The 15,681-nt window shown below is 47.2% G+C and overlaps 1 protein-coding gene across 3 annotated transcripts in view; it reads right to left on the bottom strand.

Annotated features, from left to right (window-relative positions):
- Positions 1-33: 33 nt before the first annotated feature.
- LOC132446429 (KAT8 regulatory NSL complex subunit 1-like) overlaps positions 34-15,681 on the bottom strand; it is a 43,518-nt gene continuing 27,870 nt past the window's right edge. For 2 of the 3 annotated variants that reach the window (XM_060036706.1, XM_060036705.1), the window contains 11 exons: positions 15,120-15,220; positions 14,595-14,739; positions 8,750-8,915; positions 8,346-8,501; positions 7,998-8,171; positions 4,641-4,789; positions 3,976-4,100; positions 3,801-3,858; positions 3,556-3,668; positions 3,118-3,370; positions 34-1,773 (listed from right to left, as the gene is read on the bottom strand). In XM_060036706.1, the coding sequence (XP_059892689.1) occupies positions 1,564-1,773; positions 3,118-3,370; positions 3,556-3,668; positions 3,801-3,858; positions 3,976-4,100; positions 4,641-4,789; positions 7,998-8,171; positions 8,346-8,501; positions 8,750-8,915; positions 14,595-14,739; positions 15,120-15,220 (1,650 nt within the window). In that variant the 3' untranslated portion in view covers positions 34-1,563. The remainder of the gene's footprint in view (positions 1,774-3,117; positions 3,371-3,555; positions 3,669-3,800; positions 3,859-3,975; positions 4,101-4,640; positions 4,790-7,997; positions 8,172-8,345; positions 8,502-8,749; positions 8,916-14,594; positions 14,740-15,119; positions 15,221-15,681) is intronic. The other variant, XM_060036707.1, reaches the window with a different exon arrangement.

The following is a 15,681-nucleotide window of genomic DNA, read 5'->3' as shown; positions in this document are numbered from 1 at the left end:
TCCACTTAAAAAGAGTGCATGTGCACAGTGACGCCAATTTAAACATAAATGTTTTAATGGTACTATTTACAAAACAATTCTGATTTGGATTAGGTTAACTGCTGCAACATCAGATGGGTACATCAACATCTTGCTTAACTACAAACGGAAAGTGATTGAAAACAAGTGAAAAATTATACCATAGATTTTGCATAGCAATTAGTTACTGGGAGGGGGGGGCTAGTGTTGACAGGACATGGTATTCTTTCAGATGTCTAGTTCAGGCTGCAGATATTCCCTTAACATGTGAAACCTGAGGCATTGTGTGTGAGGGGAAGGGCTGGAGGGGCGTTTCTTACAGAACACGTCCAGTTGTTGTCCAGTGAAGCCAGCGGTGCAGCTGTTGAGACCTCTGCTGTAGCACTAGAGCGCAGACCGAGCAGACCCCGTCCTACAGGCCTGCTTTTGGCATCCTTTAAAAAGCCTGCTGCTATGCTAGCGTTAGCATCCATGGAGCAGGCAGCTCCACTACCTGGCTAATCTGTGGGGCTAGCAGAACTAGCGTTAGCATGTGTGGTATCTCAATTGGCTAGCAGAACAAGCATTATCATGTGTGGTATGTTATTTTATGGTTAGCAGAACTAGCATTAGCATGTGTGGTAGCATGGACGGCTAAATAAATTAGTGTCAGCATGTGCAGTATTCTGTAGAGCTAGCATGACTAGCATGGGTGGATTTTGTATGGCTAGTAAACCTAGCGATAGCATGGGTGAGATATGTAGTGCTAGCAGAACTAGCATTAGCATGTGGGGGGCTAAGTGCTCTTGAGACAGCAGTCCTGTATGCCTACTGCCACTTATTATAAAAACTTAAAATAAACCAAAGCAAAACAGACAACGACAGCAGGGCAAAGCAAACAAGCGCTTGGGCATCACAGAGACTCAAAAGGAATGATTTACCGTGAAAACAAAAAACATACATGAGTCCAATGTGAGTCAGGAATGACGAGGAGCAACAGAATAGAACTTGGCAGTCAAGAAGGCAACGGCCTCTAGTGGGGAGAGGAAGGAACTACACCCCCCGATGTACCTGTATATCTGGGCGGGGGGCTCAAGGAGATTTATTATTATTTTGTCACTCCACTAAAAATGTACATGGGAATTACAAGCAAACTAGTGAATAGAAAACACCCTTTGGCATACGTGGAGTAGTGGGCTACATAGTGCGCTACGAGAGACACGCCACACACCAGACATCGCTAAGCCCCATGTACATGTTCAGCCTACGACACTAATCACTTTTTATAGCACATTCTTTTATATTCTTTTTTTTTTACATTTACCTTTTTTTCCTGTGACAAAAAACAAAGTGTAGGGAAAGGCTTCTATCTCCATAACGTTCACTAAAAACTGTGAAAAGTATCCCACTGGTGTTTGAATATCAAACAACAGCAGCCCCTTGAGACCTGCTGCTTCCTGCTTCAGAGGTTAATGCGGGGCCGGGAGGGTCTTCGGTGAGGGGGAGGGGCTCCAGAGAAGTGGGTATGGTCAGAACTGGGGGAGGGGCATGGGTTGCAGCAGTTTATCATCGGTGGGTGGGGGCCTTGTGTTTGAGGTCGTCCTCTTCACAAGGCATGTCCATATCGTCAGAATCCAGCCGGCCGTAGCCCGTTGCTCGGCAACCAGAGATGCTGCGCATCCGGGAGACGACGGCGCTGCTGTCACTCTCCACCTCGGGCTGCATCTCGGGGTCCTCCGACATCGGGAAGTTACGCCGCTCGAACGGCGCCACCGTCTGGAGACAATCACAACACGCTGTCACCAGGGGGGCCTTCAACCACAGCAAAGACGTTATTCATTAGACCATCGTTAAAGGGCCCCCATTCTACCAGCAGGTATGAGCGAGATTAGAAATGACTGGGCATGCTTGCCGACCGATCTATCCAGTATACATCTAGCTGGACGCACCCACTTGTGATGTCGGTCCGTCACTGGGCATAATGACAGCATAAGGGAAAGAGCTTGCAATGGCTTATCACTTCCACCTGAAAAGAGGGCCCACTAACCACCAATTTTACTTTCGCCTAAACCTTTCTGAATGAGAAAGAATGATGTCCCTGAAACAGTGAACTGGCAGCCATTGAGAGGCCTCAATGGCTGCTAGATCACAGTTTGAGGGACATCATTCTTTCTCATTTAGAAAGAAAGATGTCCCTGAAACAGTGAGCCAGCCACCATTAAGGCCTCTCGATGGGATGTAATGTTTCTGAACTATGAACGTTATCAAAGTGGAGGATGATAAATTACTGGAGCACCCTTTGTAACTCCTGCCCGAGCCGTCGGGAACATGGCTTTGACTTGGATCTATGATCGGATTAAACTTTGGACGGAATCCAAGTTAAGATGCATTCAGACACTTTTGAGGTCCCTTCTGGCTCAGACCAGTGCTAATGCAGAACTTGGGAGAGCCCTTAAGGCAGTAAAGAACGGTACATCTCGTCTGACTCGGGCGGTGTTAAAACAACACAAAGCCTCTTCCTTTAAGGACATAGGAGAGATGAGGACGCCTAGCTCAATGGCACCAACAGGTGGCCTGAGCCCCAATAATAACCCAGCAGAGGAGGCCTGAGCCCCAGTAATAACCCAGAAGAGAGGAGGCCTGAGCCCCAGTAATAACCCAGCAGAGGAGGCCTGAGCCCCAGTAATAACCCAGAAGAGAGGAGGCCTGAGCCCCAGTAATAACCCAGCAGAGGAGGCCTGAGCCCCAGTAATAACCCAGCAGAGGAGGCCTGAGCCCCATTAATAACCCAGCAGACGCCTGAGGACCAGTAATAACCCAGCAGAGAGGAGGCCTGAGCCCCAGTAATAACCCAGCAGAGAGGAGGCCTGAGCCCCAGTAATAACCCAGCAGAGAGGAGGCCTGAGCCCCAGTAATAACCCAGCAGAGGAGGCCTGAGCCCCAGTAATAACCCAGTAGAGAGGAGGCCTGAGCCCCAGTAATAACCCAGCAGAGGAGGCCCGAGCCCCAGTAATAACCCAGCAGAGAGGAGTCCTGAGCCCCAGTAATAACCCAGCAGAGGAGGCCTGAGCCCCAGTAATAACCCAGTAGAGCTTTCGGCCCAGTATCCCCAGTACGTACCCTCTCCTCGAAGGGGAAGTCTGGCGTGGAGCAGCGCGTGTCCTCGTTGGACATGAGTCGGTGCGAGTCCCGGGAGCAGGGGGTGTGGGGGTTGGAGGTGGCGTCCGGGCTGCCCGGGCTCATGGGCGAGGGCAGGTAGCTGTACTCGTGGAGCAGTGGGCAGTGGCCCGGGTCCGGGGAGGCGGGCTGGGGCGTGGGGGGGTTGGTGCCACAGAGCAGGGGCGTGGTCCGCCCGTCAATGGACTTGTAAGACCTGAACGGACCAGGAGGAACACATGAAGACCTCTTCTCAACATGTTGCAGACGCTGATGGTTTGTACCTCCATGAGTGATAAAGTAAGTTCTATGAATAAGGCAGGCTAATGACTAGGGTGGCGAGGTGGGATTAGATCGGCCGGCGCCACCAGCATCAGGGGGTCATGTGTAGGCCGTCTTTACCTGCTTCCTCTCCTCTTAGCGGGGGCTAGAGCCATCCAGGTCCAGCGAGATCTCTCCTGGTCCTCACAGGGCTGGTGGAGCTGGCTGAACGCAGCATCAGTCAGATCCTCCAGCTACACACACACACACACACACACACACACACACACACACACACACACACGTTAGACAGGAGAAGGACCGAGCCAAGATAGACGGAGTGAGCAATAGAGAGCGAGACAGAGGAAGGAGCAGTGGAGTCTTACCTCCGTCTCGTTCTCCTCCTCAGCCATCGGCTGGGCCAGGATGTCCACCTCTCGCCAACTGCGGGAAACACAAGAGCACATGTATCAGGGAGGGAACCGGGAGCACTGTCCCGGCGTGCAGCAGGCGGCCCTGCCCACTCCGACCAGCCCATGGTACGTTTGGAGCAGGAGGTACCTGGGCGTGAGGATCTCCTTGTACTGGAGCTTCTCCACCCGCGTGGTGGCCGCCACAGACATGGGGATCACGATGTTGTTGATGTCGAAGGAGCTCTCGCCTCGCCTCCTCTTGATGGGCTGCTGCTGGGGGGGGGGGGTGGGGAACACCACGCTTAGTCTCTGGGGTCTACACTGAGGCTAGGGTAGGCCGTTTCTCTTACATGCAGGTTTGTCCTATTTCTTGAAATTCTCTTTTCAAAAAGCAGTTAATAAATCAAAGTCAGCATTAGAAATGTTGAAGCAGATCATTATTGGTAATTGTAAATCGGCCTAAAGATGAATCTTTACCAATCATGCATCCAAGAATTTAATAAAAAATAAATACAAAAAAAAAGGTATTCAGAACGTTACCCAGTATTTAATTAAAAAAGGTATTCAGAGAATTTCACAGTAGTTCATGCACAAGCTAAGCGTTCCCAGTAGTTCATGCACAAACTAAGCGTTCCCAGTAGTTCATGTACAAGCTAAGCGTTCCCAGTAGTTCATGCACAAACTAAGCGTTCCCAGTAGTTCATGTACAAGCTAAGCGTTCCCAGTAGTTCATGTACAAGCTAAGCGTTCCCAGTAGTTCATGTACAAGCTAAGCGTTCCCAGTAGTATGAGGCGGGCTCCCGCGGGTCATACCGGCGTGTTGTGGACACTCTGGCTGCCCAGAGGGGTGGAGTTGTCGGAGGAGGTGGAGAGCTGGCGCGTGAGGGAGCTGTGGAGGGATGAGTGCATGTTGGCCAGCACAGAGCAGGGACTGCCAGAGTCCAGGTACAGCTTGGGAGACGCTGGGGACAAAAAACACAAAAGACACATTAGCAACACCAAGAAAAGCCAACAAAGGCCACGATGATTGAAGGTAAATGGTCTCCAAGTTGCCCCACAAACGGCTACAAATAAATAAAAACTGCAGGATTATCCGTCGTTTGTGTACAATTATTGTAATGTTCCTTCCCCAGAATGTCCCGCCAAATGGCTTTACCCGAGACTTCTGGGTTTTCAAAACAAGCTCTTTCTCCGTGTTAAGCCCCTTTAGATTCAGATGCCTTGGTGTCTTAGGCTGAAGAGCTAACTGAGATTTTGGTGATGAAATTAATAGAAATCTACCGATCTAATAAGGACTAAAGCATCAGCCAACTCTGAAGTTATGACGAATATATCTTACAGCACAGACGGCAGCAGCATCTCTGCACTCGTGCGTTTGGCGTCTTATTAACGTCAGAGGACTGCTGCATGGACGTTTGTGTTTTCGTTTCACGGCTATGTATTTAGAAGCACTATAACCCTTACTAAACCATTATTTTAAAGGTCCCATGACATGCTATTTTATGTATTCTTTAATATAGGTATTAGTGGGCAACTAACACAGTATTCAAAGACGTTCCCTAAATTCAGCCGTGGTGCAGAGTTACAGCCACTCCGAGACAGTCGCACATTGAGCTTCCCCCAAATGCGCTGTTTCGGTGGGCGTGTCAAGGAGGAGGGTGGGGGTGTGGCCCTGAGCAGCTTGCAGCCACCATGCGCTCTGTTTACAGTGGATGTATCGCAATGGCGAGCCTTTAGCCGTGTTCTGTAAATATTCTAGAACACACGGGAGTCCTGGAGCTCTATATCTAAATATTATCATATAGCCTACACAGATATCTATATCATATAATATATATTATCACGGCCAAAAGCTGTGTGAGCCGATATTATGAATCTCAAACGACCGCGTTGGGTTCTCCGACGTTCCTGGTTCTTCAACGTCCACATCAATGTGAATACACACACACTGTAACGCAAGTGTTTCTTGTCGGTTCTTTGACGTGTCTTGTATTTCCACAACGAGACTGTCGTGGGGGTTATCTGAGCCATGGTTGAGAAGGAATTGGGGGAAAGGAACTTTGATTTGACTCGCTGAAGTACATGAACTGCGACATGCCGCCGGTTGCCGCGAGGCACCAACGCCCGGCAGCGGGCAGCCGGCAGCAGGCAGCGCGCGGTTCAGTCGACTTCAGGTTGATGTGAACGTGGAAGAACCAGAGACGTCGCAGAACCCGACAAAGTCGTTTGTGATTCATAATATCGTCTGGAGGCGCACACAATATGTTATATGATATAGATATCTATGTATATGATATTATTTAGATATAGAGCTCCAGGACTGTAACGCAAGTGTTGTACACTTCCATGTTATTTGGATAACCGTTCTGCTGTTGGTGTGACGTCGGACTCTCGTATCTGGTATTTCTACAACGAGACTCGTATTGGGGGTTATCTCAGCCAAGGTTGAGAATGAATTGGGGGAAGGAACTTTGGCTTTGACTCCCTCAAGAACATGAACCACGACAAGGAGGAGAAAGGGATCTTTGCCGGGCAGCGCTTATGCACCTCCGCCTCCGGCGGTGGTCCCTCAGCGGGGCTCAAGCGGGAGACATTCGCCGCCAACAATCCCTTTCTCCTCCATGTCGTGGTTCATGTTCTTGAGGGAGTCAAAGCCAAAGTTCCTTCCCCCCAATTCATTCTCAACCTTGGCTGAGATAACCCCCAATACGAGTCTCGTTGTAGAAATACCAGACGTGTTATGCGCCATCACACCAACAGCAGAACGGTTATCCAAATAACAAGGAAGTGTACAACACTTGCGTTACAGTCCTGGAGCTCTATATCTAAATAATATCATATAATACATATAATCCTTTCCCCCCAATTCCTTCTCAACCATGGCTTAGATAACCCCCACGACAGTCTCGTTGTGGAAATACAAGACACGTCAAAGAACCGACAAGAAACACTTGCGTTACAGTGTGTGTATTCACACACACACATGTGGCGCTCGCACGGTCGAGTCTCATGGGCGGGCCAACGTCTCTGGGCGGGCCAGGCAGAGTAAGGGGAGGAGCTGAGATTCCTCATGACGTCATGAGCACAGCGTGCTTGAGCCTCCGTTTTTTCAAAGGCGAGCAGAACAGCTAGTGCTCGTTTTACACCAAACGCAAGTTTTAGCCACTGGGGGACCATAGGCAGGCTAGGGGAACTCATATTTATGTTAGAAAACCTCATAAATTGAGATTTTCATGTCATGGGACCTTTAAGTGTTTACTGGTGCACTTTTGGCATCTCATTCAATTAATTAAGTAGCAATGCTCATATACATGCAGAACGGACGTTTTCAAAGAGGTTTATTTCTGCAGTTAGGCCGTTACTAAACTACCATCCTCAGAGATGACTGAAGGTAGAACAAACAGAAACACAGCAGATCACTAGATCCCGGCCTGCCATCTGTAGCGCGAGAACGGTACAGACCATGAGACAAAGCCAATGTGATGTGGAAGTCCTGGCAACGTCGCAGTGGTTGCAGACCATTGATATATTCTTACTACGTGTACGGGACTGAAGGTCATTTAAGTTGTCTAAAAGCACCCGAGATCTAGGCCATGTTACTCTTACTGCAAATTCATTTGTATTGAAACAGAGTGTTCTTCTTATTCATTACTTTAAATGCAAAGACGGACGTGCAAACAGCTGGCCTTGAAGCAGGGCTAGGTGGTGCGTGACATTATAAAGGTTACGCCCAGGTCTCTGGGAATTGCAGTTGACCAAGATTCAGTTGTTTCATCGCTGGATTAGGGGAGTTCGCCGTGTTAGCGTTTGGAAGCTGGGTAAGACATTCAGACGCCAATTAACAGATATCTTGGCGTATCACGTATATATATTTCTGACATTTGTAACAGTAAGCGGGTAAAAAATTATATATCGAAAGAAACTAGGTTAATGTAATTTGCACCATCTACGGTTTGCCCATTATTTATCATCTTATCGAGCCATTTCAACACATGATTTTGAAAAATTTACTTTCCTATTTTGATGAGCCTGTATCAATACTCCTAACTTTGACAGTGTTTGAGAAATTGCAAACACTGCTATTATCGATATCCTATTCATGTGTATGCACCCAACAATTACTAATGGGTAGGCCTGTGAGTCAGAGGCTGGGGCCACCAGAGGACTCACGGTCAGTCCGGTCCAGCGAGCGTTCCCGTGGTCTCTTGCGGCTGTAGCTCTTGTCGTAGGGCCCCGGCTGCAGGCGCTCTGTCTTACAGAGGGCCTGGCTCTCCAGTCGCGCAGGCCCCAGGCTCGTCTCCCCGGGGCGCCCCTTCTCTGAGCGCCTCTTAAAGTGACCTAGACCTGGAGGGACAAGAGTGTGGCTTTAGATCTGGGTCGGAAGAGGTACTGCTTCTGCTTTGAATTTGAAAGAAGGATTGAGACTAGTATGGATATGGACTAGCTTGGATGAAAACCTGGTTCTGACCCCTGGTTCTGATGGGTGTGGCCCTGGTTCTGATGGGTGTAGGTACTTACGGACTGCCATGAGGGAGCTGGTGAACTTGTGCTTCTCTCTGGAGGAGGAGAGCTTGTGTTTGAGGGAGAGCTTCTTCAGGGGCTTGCTGCGGTCCAGCGCCTTGCTCTGCCACTGGCTCTTGAGCACTTGTTGCAGCCGGAGGCCCACACATACATCTAAGGAAATAAACAGTGGTATCAGTCATCAGAGACACAGAAATGACCATGGGGGTTCAACCAGTCTGGGACAATTAAGCAAAGCAAGTAAACCGAGAACAAAGACCAAGTGAACACATTGGTTTGGAGAAAATGATGCCAGTGATGCGCTCCATGGAAAGAGCCGTGAGCTTGTCCATGCTGCCTTTCAGCGGAGACAGGAGATGCTCCCAGACACATGGCATGAGGCGTGTGTGGCGGCAGCTCACCGTCTGAGAAGGAGAGGATAGGGTGGACTCCAGGGTCCAGTCTGGAGAGTCTCTCCATGGTGGGGAGGTCGTACTGGGGGTCTTCTATGGAACTGCTCCTCCCGCCACACATCACGCAGCTGGGGTTCAGCCGGCAACACGAGGGAACACAGCCAATACGCTGGGTCTGTAACACAACAATATGAACACCCACATAAGGCCTTTAACATAACACAACATCATGAACCCCTTCACCAGGGCTGTAACACAACACAACATGAACCCCTTCACCAGGGCTGGAACACAACACATCATGAATCCCTTCACCAGGGCTGTAACTAGGGCTGGGCGATAAAACGATAACGATATGTATCGCGATAGATACGTAATCAATATCAATAGAAAATGTGTTAGATAGAACGTTTCGATATTATTTTTTTTATTTTTTATTATTTTTATTCCTCGTTGTAAGAAACCGGAGCAAAAAGTCTACTTCTAGCACCGCTATGAACCAGAGGTTGCGAAGCAACGTTGGTTGAACTATTCAAGATGGCTGCGCCCAGTGTGACTTGAAGCATGAACTGTTTTCATAGTGCTTGGACCGCTTTGGTGGTTTAAATGGCCATTTCAATCACTCGTATTACTGCAATACCTTACTGCCTCCGTATCTCTGCCTATGGCCTATAGCCTACCTATTTTGGAGCGCCTGGTACTCTGCCAATGCTACCGCGACAACAGCTACGACCGAGCGAAATAATAGGCTTGAAGTGTGGGCATGGCGTTAGATCCGAGATCCGAGTCGGTTCGCAACGCACCAGCAACGTATCTGACATGCTAATAGCCAATCATGTAACAGTATCAAGTTTGGTTGCTCCATCTCATTGTCTCGTGTTCACAGAAACAGCGTGCTGTGGGATGTGAAAGATGAGTACCTCAACAAGCGAGGAAATAGTCGACAAAAATGGAAATGTCAGCTCGCCAGTATGGCAGTTCTTTTGGATTTTACAAGTCAGACCGTAGTCAGACTGATGACTGTAAATTATGCAAGACCATAGTCCCCGGCAAGACTGGGAGTACAACAAACGTATTTTACCACCGTAGCCGCTCTCACCCTTTGGAGCACAGCCGTATCAAAAAAACGGCCAACAACATCTGCAAATGCAACGCCGCAAAAGCAGCAGCAGACCACCATGGAGAGGTACTCGGCATCAGTGCCTTATGACAAAGCATCCAAACGCTACAAAGACATAACCCAGGCCGTGGCATATCACATAGATATGGATAAGCTTCCGCTCTACCGGTGAGAAGCCCGGTGTTTCAGTTCAACTCGTGACCGTGTTAACTTGTTGTCGTGGCTACGCCAGCTGTTGGAAATCGGGACCAGACACGTAGCTGTCCTTGCGAATGCCTCTTTGATTTGTTTTTCAATAAAATGAATAGTTTAGATGTTACAGATGTAAAGCTTAAGTCTACCTCAGTTGTATTTGAATTTCTTCTATGTTTACTAAGCACTGCATATATTAAAAAAAAAAAAATGTTATCCACCAGAGGGTGAACTTTTTTGCACTGAACTTGCAGTAAAAAATATATACGGTAGTAGATAGTTCTTCTCGGGTCTCAGGTTTCTATATGTTTACATTTTACACTTTGCACATGTTTTTGTAACACTTAATTTTTGTTAAGCACTTTATTATTGATAATTGTTAAGTTTTCATCGGGATGGTATTTATTTGAGTGTTTTCCATGGCTGTGTTGTTGACATTCATTTCCATTGTCTGCCTACAACCAAAAAACGATGTAGATTTTCGGGAAATTCTTCCTTCATCTGGGCGCTTTCAGCATTCTCTGTCAACGCTCGGTTTCGTCCTTCTCCGCCCCCTCGCCCCCCTCCTGCCAACCCAACTCCGTTGTGATTGGTTACCTTCCTTGAAGCGCGCGCGCAGGCAGATTTGGCATATGGGGGCGCGGCAGGAGTGCCTTTACGTAGATGATTTCCCGGAAATGTGAACAAGTGAATCGCAAACGTTGTCCCGAGTGTTTAGCGCTCTGCACAGCCACCCCAGAGTCAGCAGGGATACGTCGAAATGCATGTACGTCATTATTTGAAACTTTGGTATGGTTAAACATGACTATCAATCATTATAACAACGTTTATAGGTCATAAAAGTCGAAAAAGCATAATAGTTAAGATTAAAAAAATAAAAGTATATTTTTCTCCTGGTCCTTAATATAAATAGGTCATACAAATTATCGATAATTATCGATATCGACCGATATGAAACACTTATATCGTGATACAGTTTTGAGCCATATCGCCCAGCCCTAGCTGTAACACAACACAACATGAACCCCTTCACCAGGGCTGTAACACAACATGAACACCTTCACTTGGGCTGTACCACAACATGAACCCCTTCACCAGGGCTGTAACACAACATGAACCCCTTCACTTCAACCCTTCACGTTGCATACTTTATAGTATATTTGCATTTTCTTGAAGAAAACTACTTACTGCTATTATAACCTGAAACACCCATATTAGAATCGAAAATGTGTCCATTGATTCACTGAATATCATCACTAATGAGAGAAGCTTTAATCCTTCACTAAAATCCATAATTTTTAAACATTTTGAAACAAACTAAAGAAAATCTCTTGCTGTCTGGATCCCATATCTCAGAGGACGTCGATAGACCACCTGACGCTCAATTTGGATAAGGCTGAGCTGCTCTCCCTTCAAGGGAAGTCATCTCCCATCCAAGCCCTCTCCATCAATTTGGACAACTCGGGAGTATGCCGCTCGAACGAGGAGTCACCTTGGTGGGACACTGAATCAACACCTGTCCTTCACGTCCAACACCACTCAATGACATGCTCCTACAGGGTCACTCTTCATAACCTCAGGAGCACACCCGCTCCTCACCCAAAGGGCCATGCATGTTTTGGTCCAGGCTCTTGTCATCTGGATTACTCCAGAATGCAGCAGCCCGGGTTATCTTCAACCTTCCCAAGTTCACTCCCACTACACCCCTCATCCCTAACCCTGGGAGGTGGCTGGTGGCTCCAATCCCATCACGTCACTGGTATTGACTGCCGTGATTCGAATGGCACCGACCAGTCCTACAGTCAGGACAGGCTCAAACAATACACCGCAGCCCGTCCACCAAGCTCCGCATCTGCCAAACGGTCACTAAAAAGGGGGCCATGTACCGCTAGACAACGTCCAGATTGTTTGATGGCTCAAAAAGGACTGAACGAGCTCACCACTGACATCAGGACAGCGTAAATCCTGTCAGCTTATCGTTATTCACATGTACATTGGCCTAATGTCATTCTCCCATCTGTTCCACAATAGTCTATCATATTACATTTGACTTATTTTAAGAAATATGACAAATCTTAAGATATTTGAATTGTTGGTCTCCAATCCCAAACGACACCCCTGGCCTGGTAGGAATAGGAATACCCGCTATGTGCAGGCTCTTTGTATAGCTATATAGGCTTGAGGTACAAGGTTATCTAAAAATTTAATCTAATTAAAAAAAGACTGATATTAAACTATTGGAAAACTCTTGTAAACTCTCCGTTGTGGATGTATCTGCAATAGATTATGGTGATCTGGTGTACATAAATGCATAAGCTCACTGTCCACTGTATATGTTGGACACTGCATCATGGAGCCTTGAGGTTTGTTAAAAACAGCAGAGCCTTATTTCACCACTGTGCGTTGTACTCAAGAGTTAACTGGCCTTCTCTTTATATGCAACGTCTAAGTCACTGGTATTATTTTATCGTCAAGGCGATTTATGTGGTAAACTCCCCTGTTATTGGTCACTGCATATGTCCCGCAATTTTTCCCATGGGTCACGGTCTCAGGACATGGTGCATATGACAGTTGCTGAAGATCGGAGAGAACTGGATAAAAAGACCATTATGTTTTTTGCACAGTCTACCTATTGCATCTCAATCAATTTAAAGCTGTTAAGAGTTTGACGTTGGACTAAAACATTTGGAAATTGCAAATGTTTTAGTCATTCATCATAATGTATTTTCACAACTGCACTTGTGAGTCAGAGACTGCACTTGTGTAGAGACCAGGCCATCTTGAACAGCTCTCTTGTAAAAGAGATTTTAACCTCAATGAGACTAACCTGGTTAAATCAAAGATAATAATCTAGAAGGCGGAAAACATATTCTAGATATCCCATTTAGTTTAGTCCAAAACAAGTGGAACGGGATTCAGAGATTAGCTCCAAAGCATGGCTGAACAGATTTGCGGAATGAGATTAAGTTGGCATGCTTACAAACAAATGTAAATTAAATTAAAAAAGTATACTTAGAGCCTGCCTTATACATCTTCATTAGAGATCAATCCTTAGCCACAGCTGAGCAGAAAATATGCATGAAATAGATATTCATCACGAATCTCTGCCGAGCTTCCTCGATTGGGACCTAATAGTTTGCAGAGCACAACAACACTAGGGTGACTGCATCTACAACAGATAACTTCACCCGCACTGTGGAACCATACGCACTAGTGGAAACAGTGTTTTTTTACGATGCATACCTATATGCGGACTGTGGGGACTTGGGGTCAAACCCACAACCTTTAGACTAGCAGACAAAGACAATGACCACGAAACTATCCTAGTCCTCGTCACCTTAGCGACGGGCGTCTGCTTTTTTCAGCAAAAGGTTTCCCTGCAGACATGAAGCCAACATGAACCCAGAGTTTTGCAGTGAGCAGGTTCATCTGCTGTCCGTTTGCTTTGGAAACCAGATGACCTATTTTTCCACTGACGAGTCACAGCCTGTTCACCTTTGTATTGTGTTACACGCCAAGCTGGGAGACTGGACGAGCAGGCTGAGAGTTCATTACCCTGCTCAAAGGATTGGTTAGGCCAGTAGAGTCAGACCACTTCCTCATTCAGGGAGGAAGTGAGAATGAGTTTTCCACAAACTTTGAAGTGAGACGCTTAACTGGTAGCGCAAAGCATTTCCTCTGCTGTGGTTAGGGGCACCTTTCCCCTTGTGGGGGCCCATGCACCCAAATCCTTAAGACGCTTTGGACAAAAGGGTCCAACAAGTCTTATTGCTCAACACATAACACCGATACTGCCAACATGGCGAATACTCGCCACACAGCAGGCAAACACAGGAAATGCCATATGCTAAATACAGAGCTCCTATACAGCAACAATAGCTTACTCTCAACACAGCAGGCTGTGTTGAGATGTGGACAGGATGTGTCTTTAAGCTACACACATAGCTGCTGTAGAGCCAACATGGACACTCCACACTGCAGGCTAGCACAGGATGTGTCTTTAGGCTAAACACATAGCTGCTCTAGTGCAAACATGGACACTCCACACAGCAGGCTAACACAGGATGTGTCTTTAAGCTACACACATAGCTGCTGTACAGGCAACATGGACCCTGACAACTCAAATGTTAGAGACTACATTTACCAACATGATCACATCCCAGATACTAGTAACTTCATTATCAAACATCCCGTAAACCATGGCCATAGCTATAAGATGTCAGATCACCGTATGGAGATAGCTGACCATCTATGATAGAAGAACAATCAGTTCTCTTTAGAATAGTTTATACGTTTACTTTGGAATACCCTTCTTTGTCTTTAAAGGCTGCTGGAACTGGAAAATGAAACCCCAAGGGTTAGATAAAGGACCCAATTCATATGGGTGTAAATGGCTTCTGACGAAGTACTTAATGTAAGTCACTTTGGATAAAGACTCTGCTAAATGCCCTAAATGTAAATAATCTAAACATTTGTGCGGGAGTTCAGAGGGTTCCTTAGGAGACGAGCTCCTCAGCAAGGGTGTGCAGGCGGAGGGCGTACCTTGCCGTGGAGGTGCGGCACAGTGCTTGGCTGGAGAAGCCTCCGTCGCCGGCAGCCCACCAGGGGGCGCGTGCGGGCCGCTACACAGCTGCTGTCAGGCGCTGCTGCTGGCTGCTGCAGCTTCGTCTCCGTCGACTCCATCATCCTACGCAACACAGGGAGACATGACAGTCAATACAAAACCTTTTACGTCACTCTGTGCGCGCGCACACACACACACACACACACACACACACACACACACACACACACACTCTAACAGAATTAGTCTCAATGCAAGTGCAGGTAACCCATCTATACTGTATAACACTAGACTTCTAAATGAGGTGAGTCTGAGCGAAAGGAACAGGCTCTCAATGTTTTACCCCATCATTTACAAACAACAATCCTCCTAAATCAAACATGTACGGAAACTCGGGGCCCAGCACGAGGAAAGCCCTGCTTATCAGCCATTTGCATTTGGTGGCGGAGCTGTTATTGGGCTCGGTGGGCACTGCTGATAGCAGTTATCACCGGGAGCAGCACCTGTTAAGGACACCGTTGACCGGTCGGCCATTTTGGCCCCTCCAGGGGCTGGGGTCTGAGGAGGAGGTGGGGGCAGTGACAGGCTGCTCCGAGCTTCCATCCTGGACAGAGAGATAAGAGAAGTCAGTGACACCAGCCACCGACCGACGCCTCCACCAGCAGCGTACGTTGACACAGAGGAGGGGGAGCAGTGCTACAAACGTCTTTTCACCAAAACACTCTTATCGCCTGCCGAGGTCTAACTACCACCATTCAACTGATTCAATAACATTAAGATCAGCATTACTCGACTACAGAGATTGCAAATACTCGTCAACCTGTTGACTTTAAAAATTATACGGTCTTGCTACCCAGAGAGATAAAAAAAAAATAACATCATAGTCACAGCAATATTCTGAGGTCCTGGGCAATAACACAGAACATGAAATCAATTCTGTTAAATCTTTCTGCTGAACAGTTTCACCTAAAAGGAGGTTTTGTAAGCATATACAAGCTGGGGTGATAGAGAAGCCTCAACTCTGACTAGAGCTGTCAATCTATAACACTCTGTAATAAGGAATGC

This window comes from Gadus macrocephalus, chromosome 18 (genome assembly GCF_031168955.1).
Source record: "Gadus macrocephalus chromosome 18, ASM3116895v1".
Taxonomy (NCBI): domain Eukaryota; kingdom Metazoa; phylum Chordata; class Actinopteri; order Gadiformes; family Gadidae; genus Gadus; species Gadus macrocephalus.
This window is presented reverse-complemented; position numbering and strand designations above follow the sequence as displayed.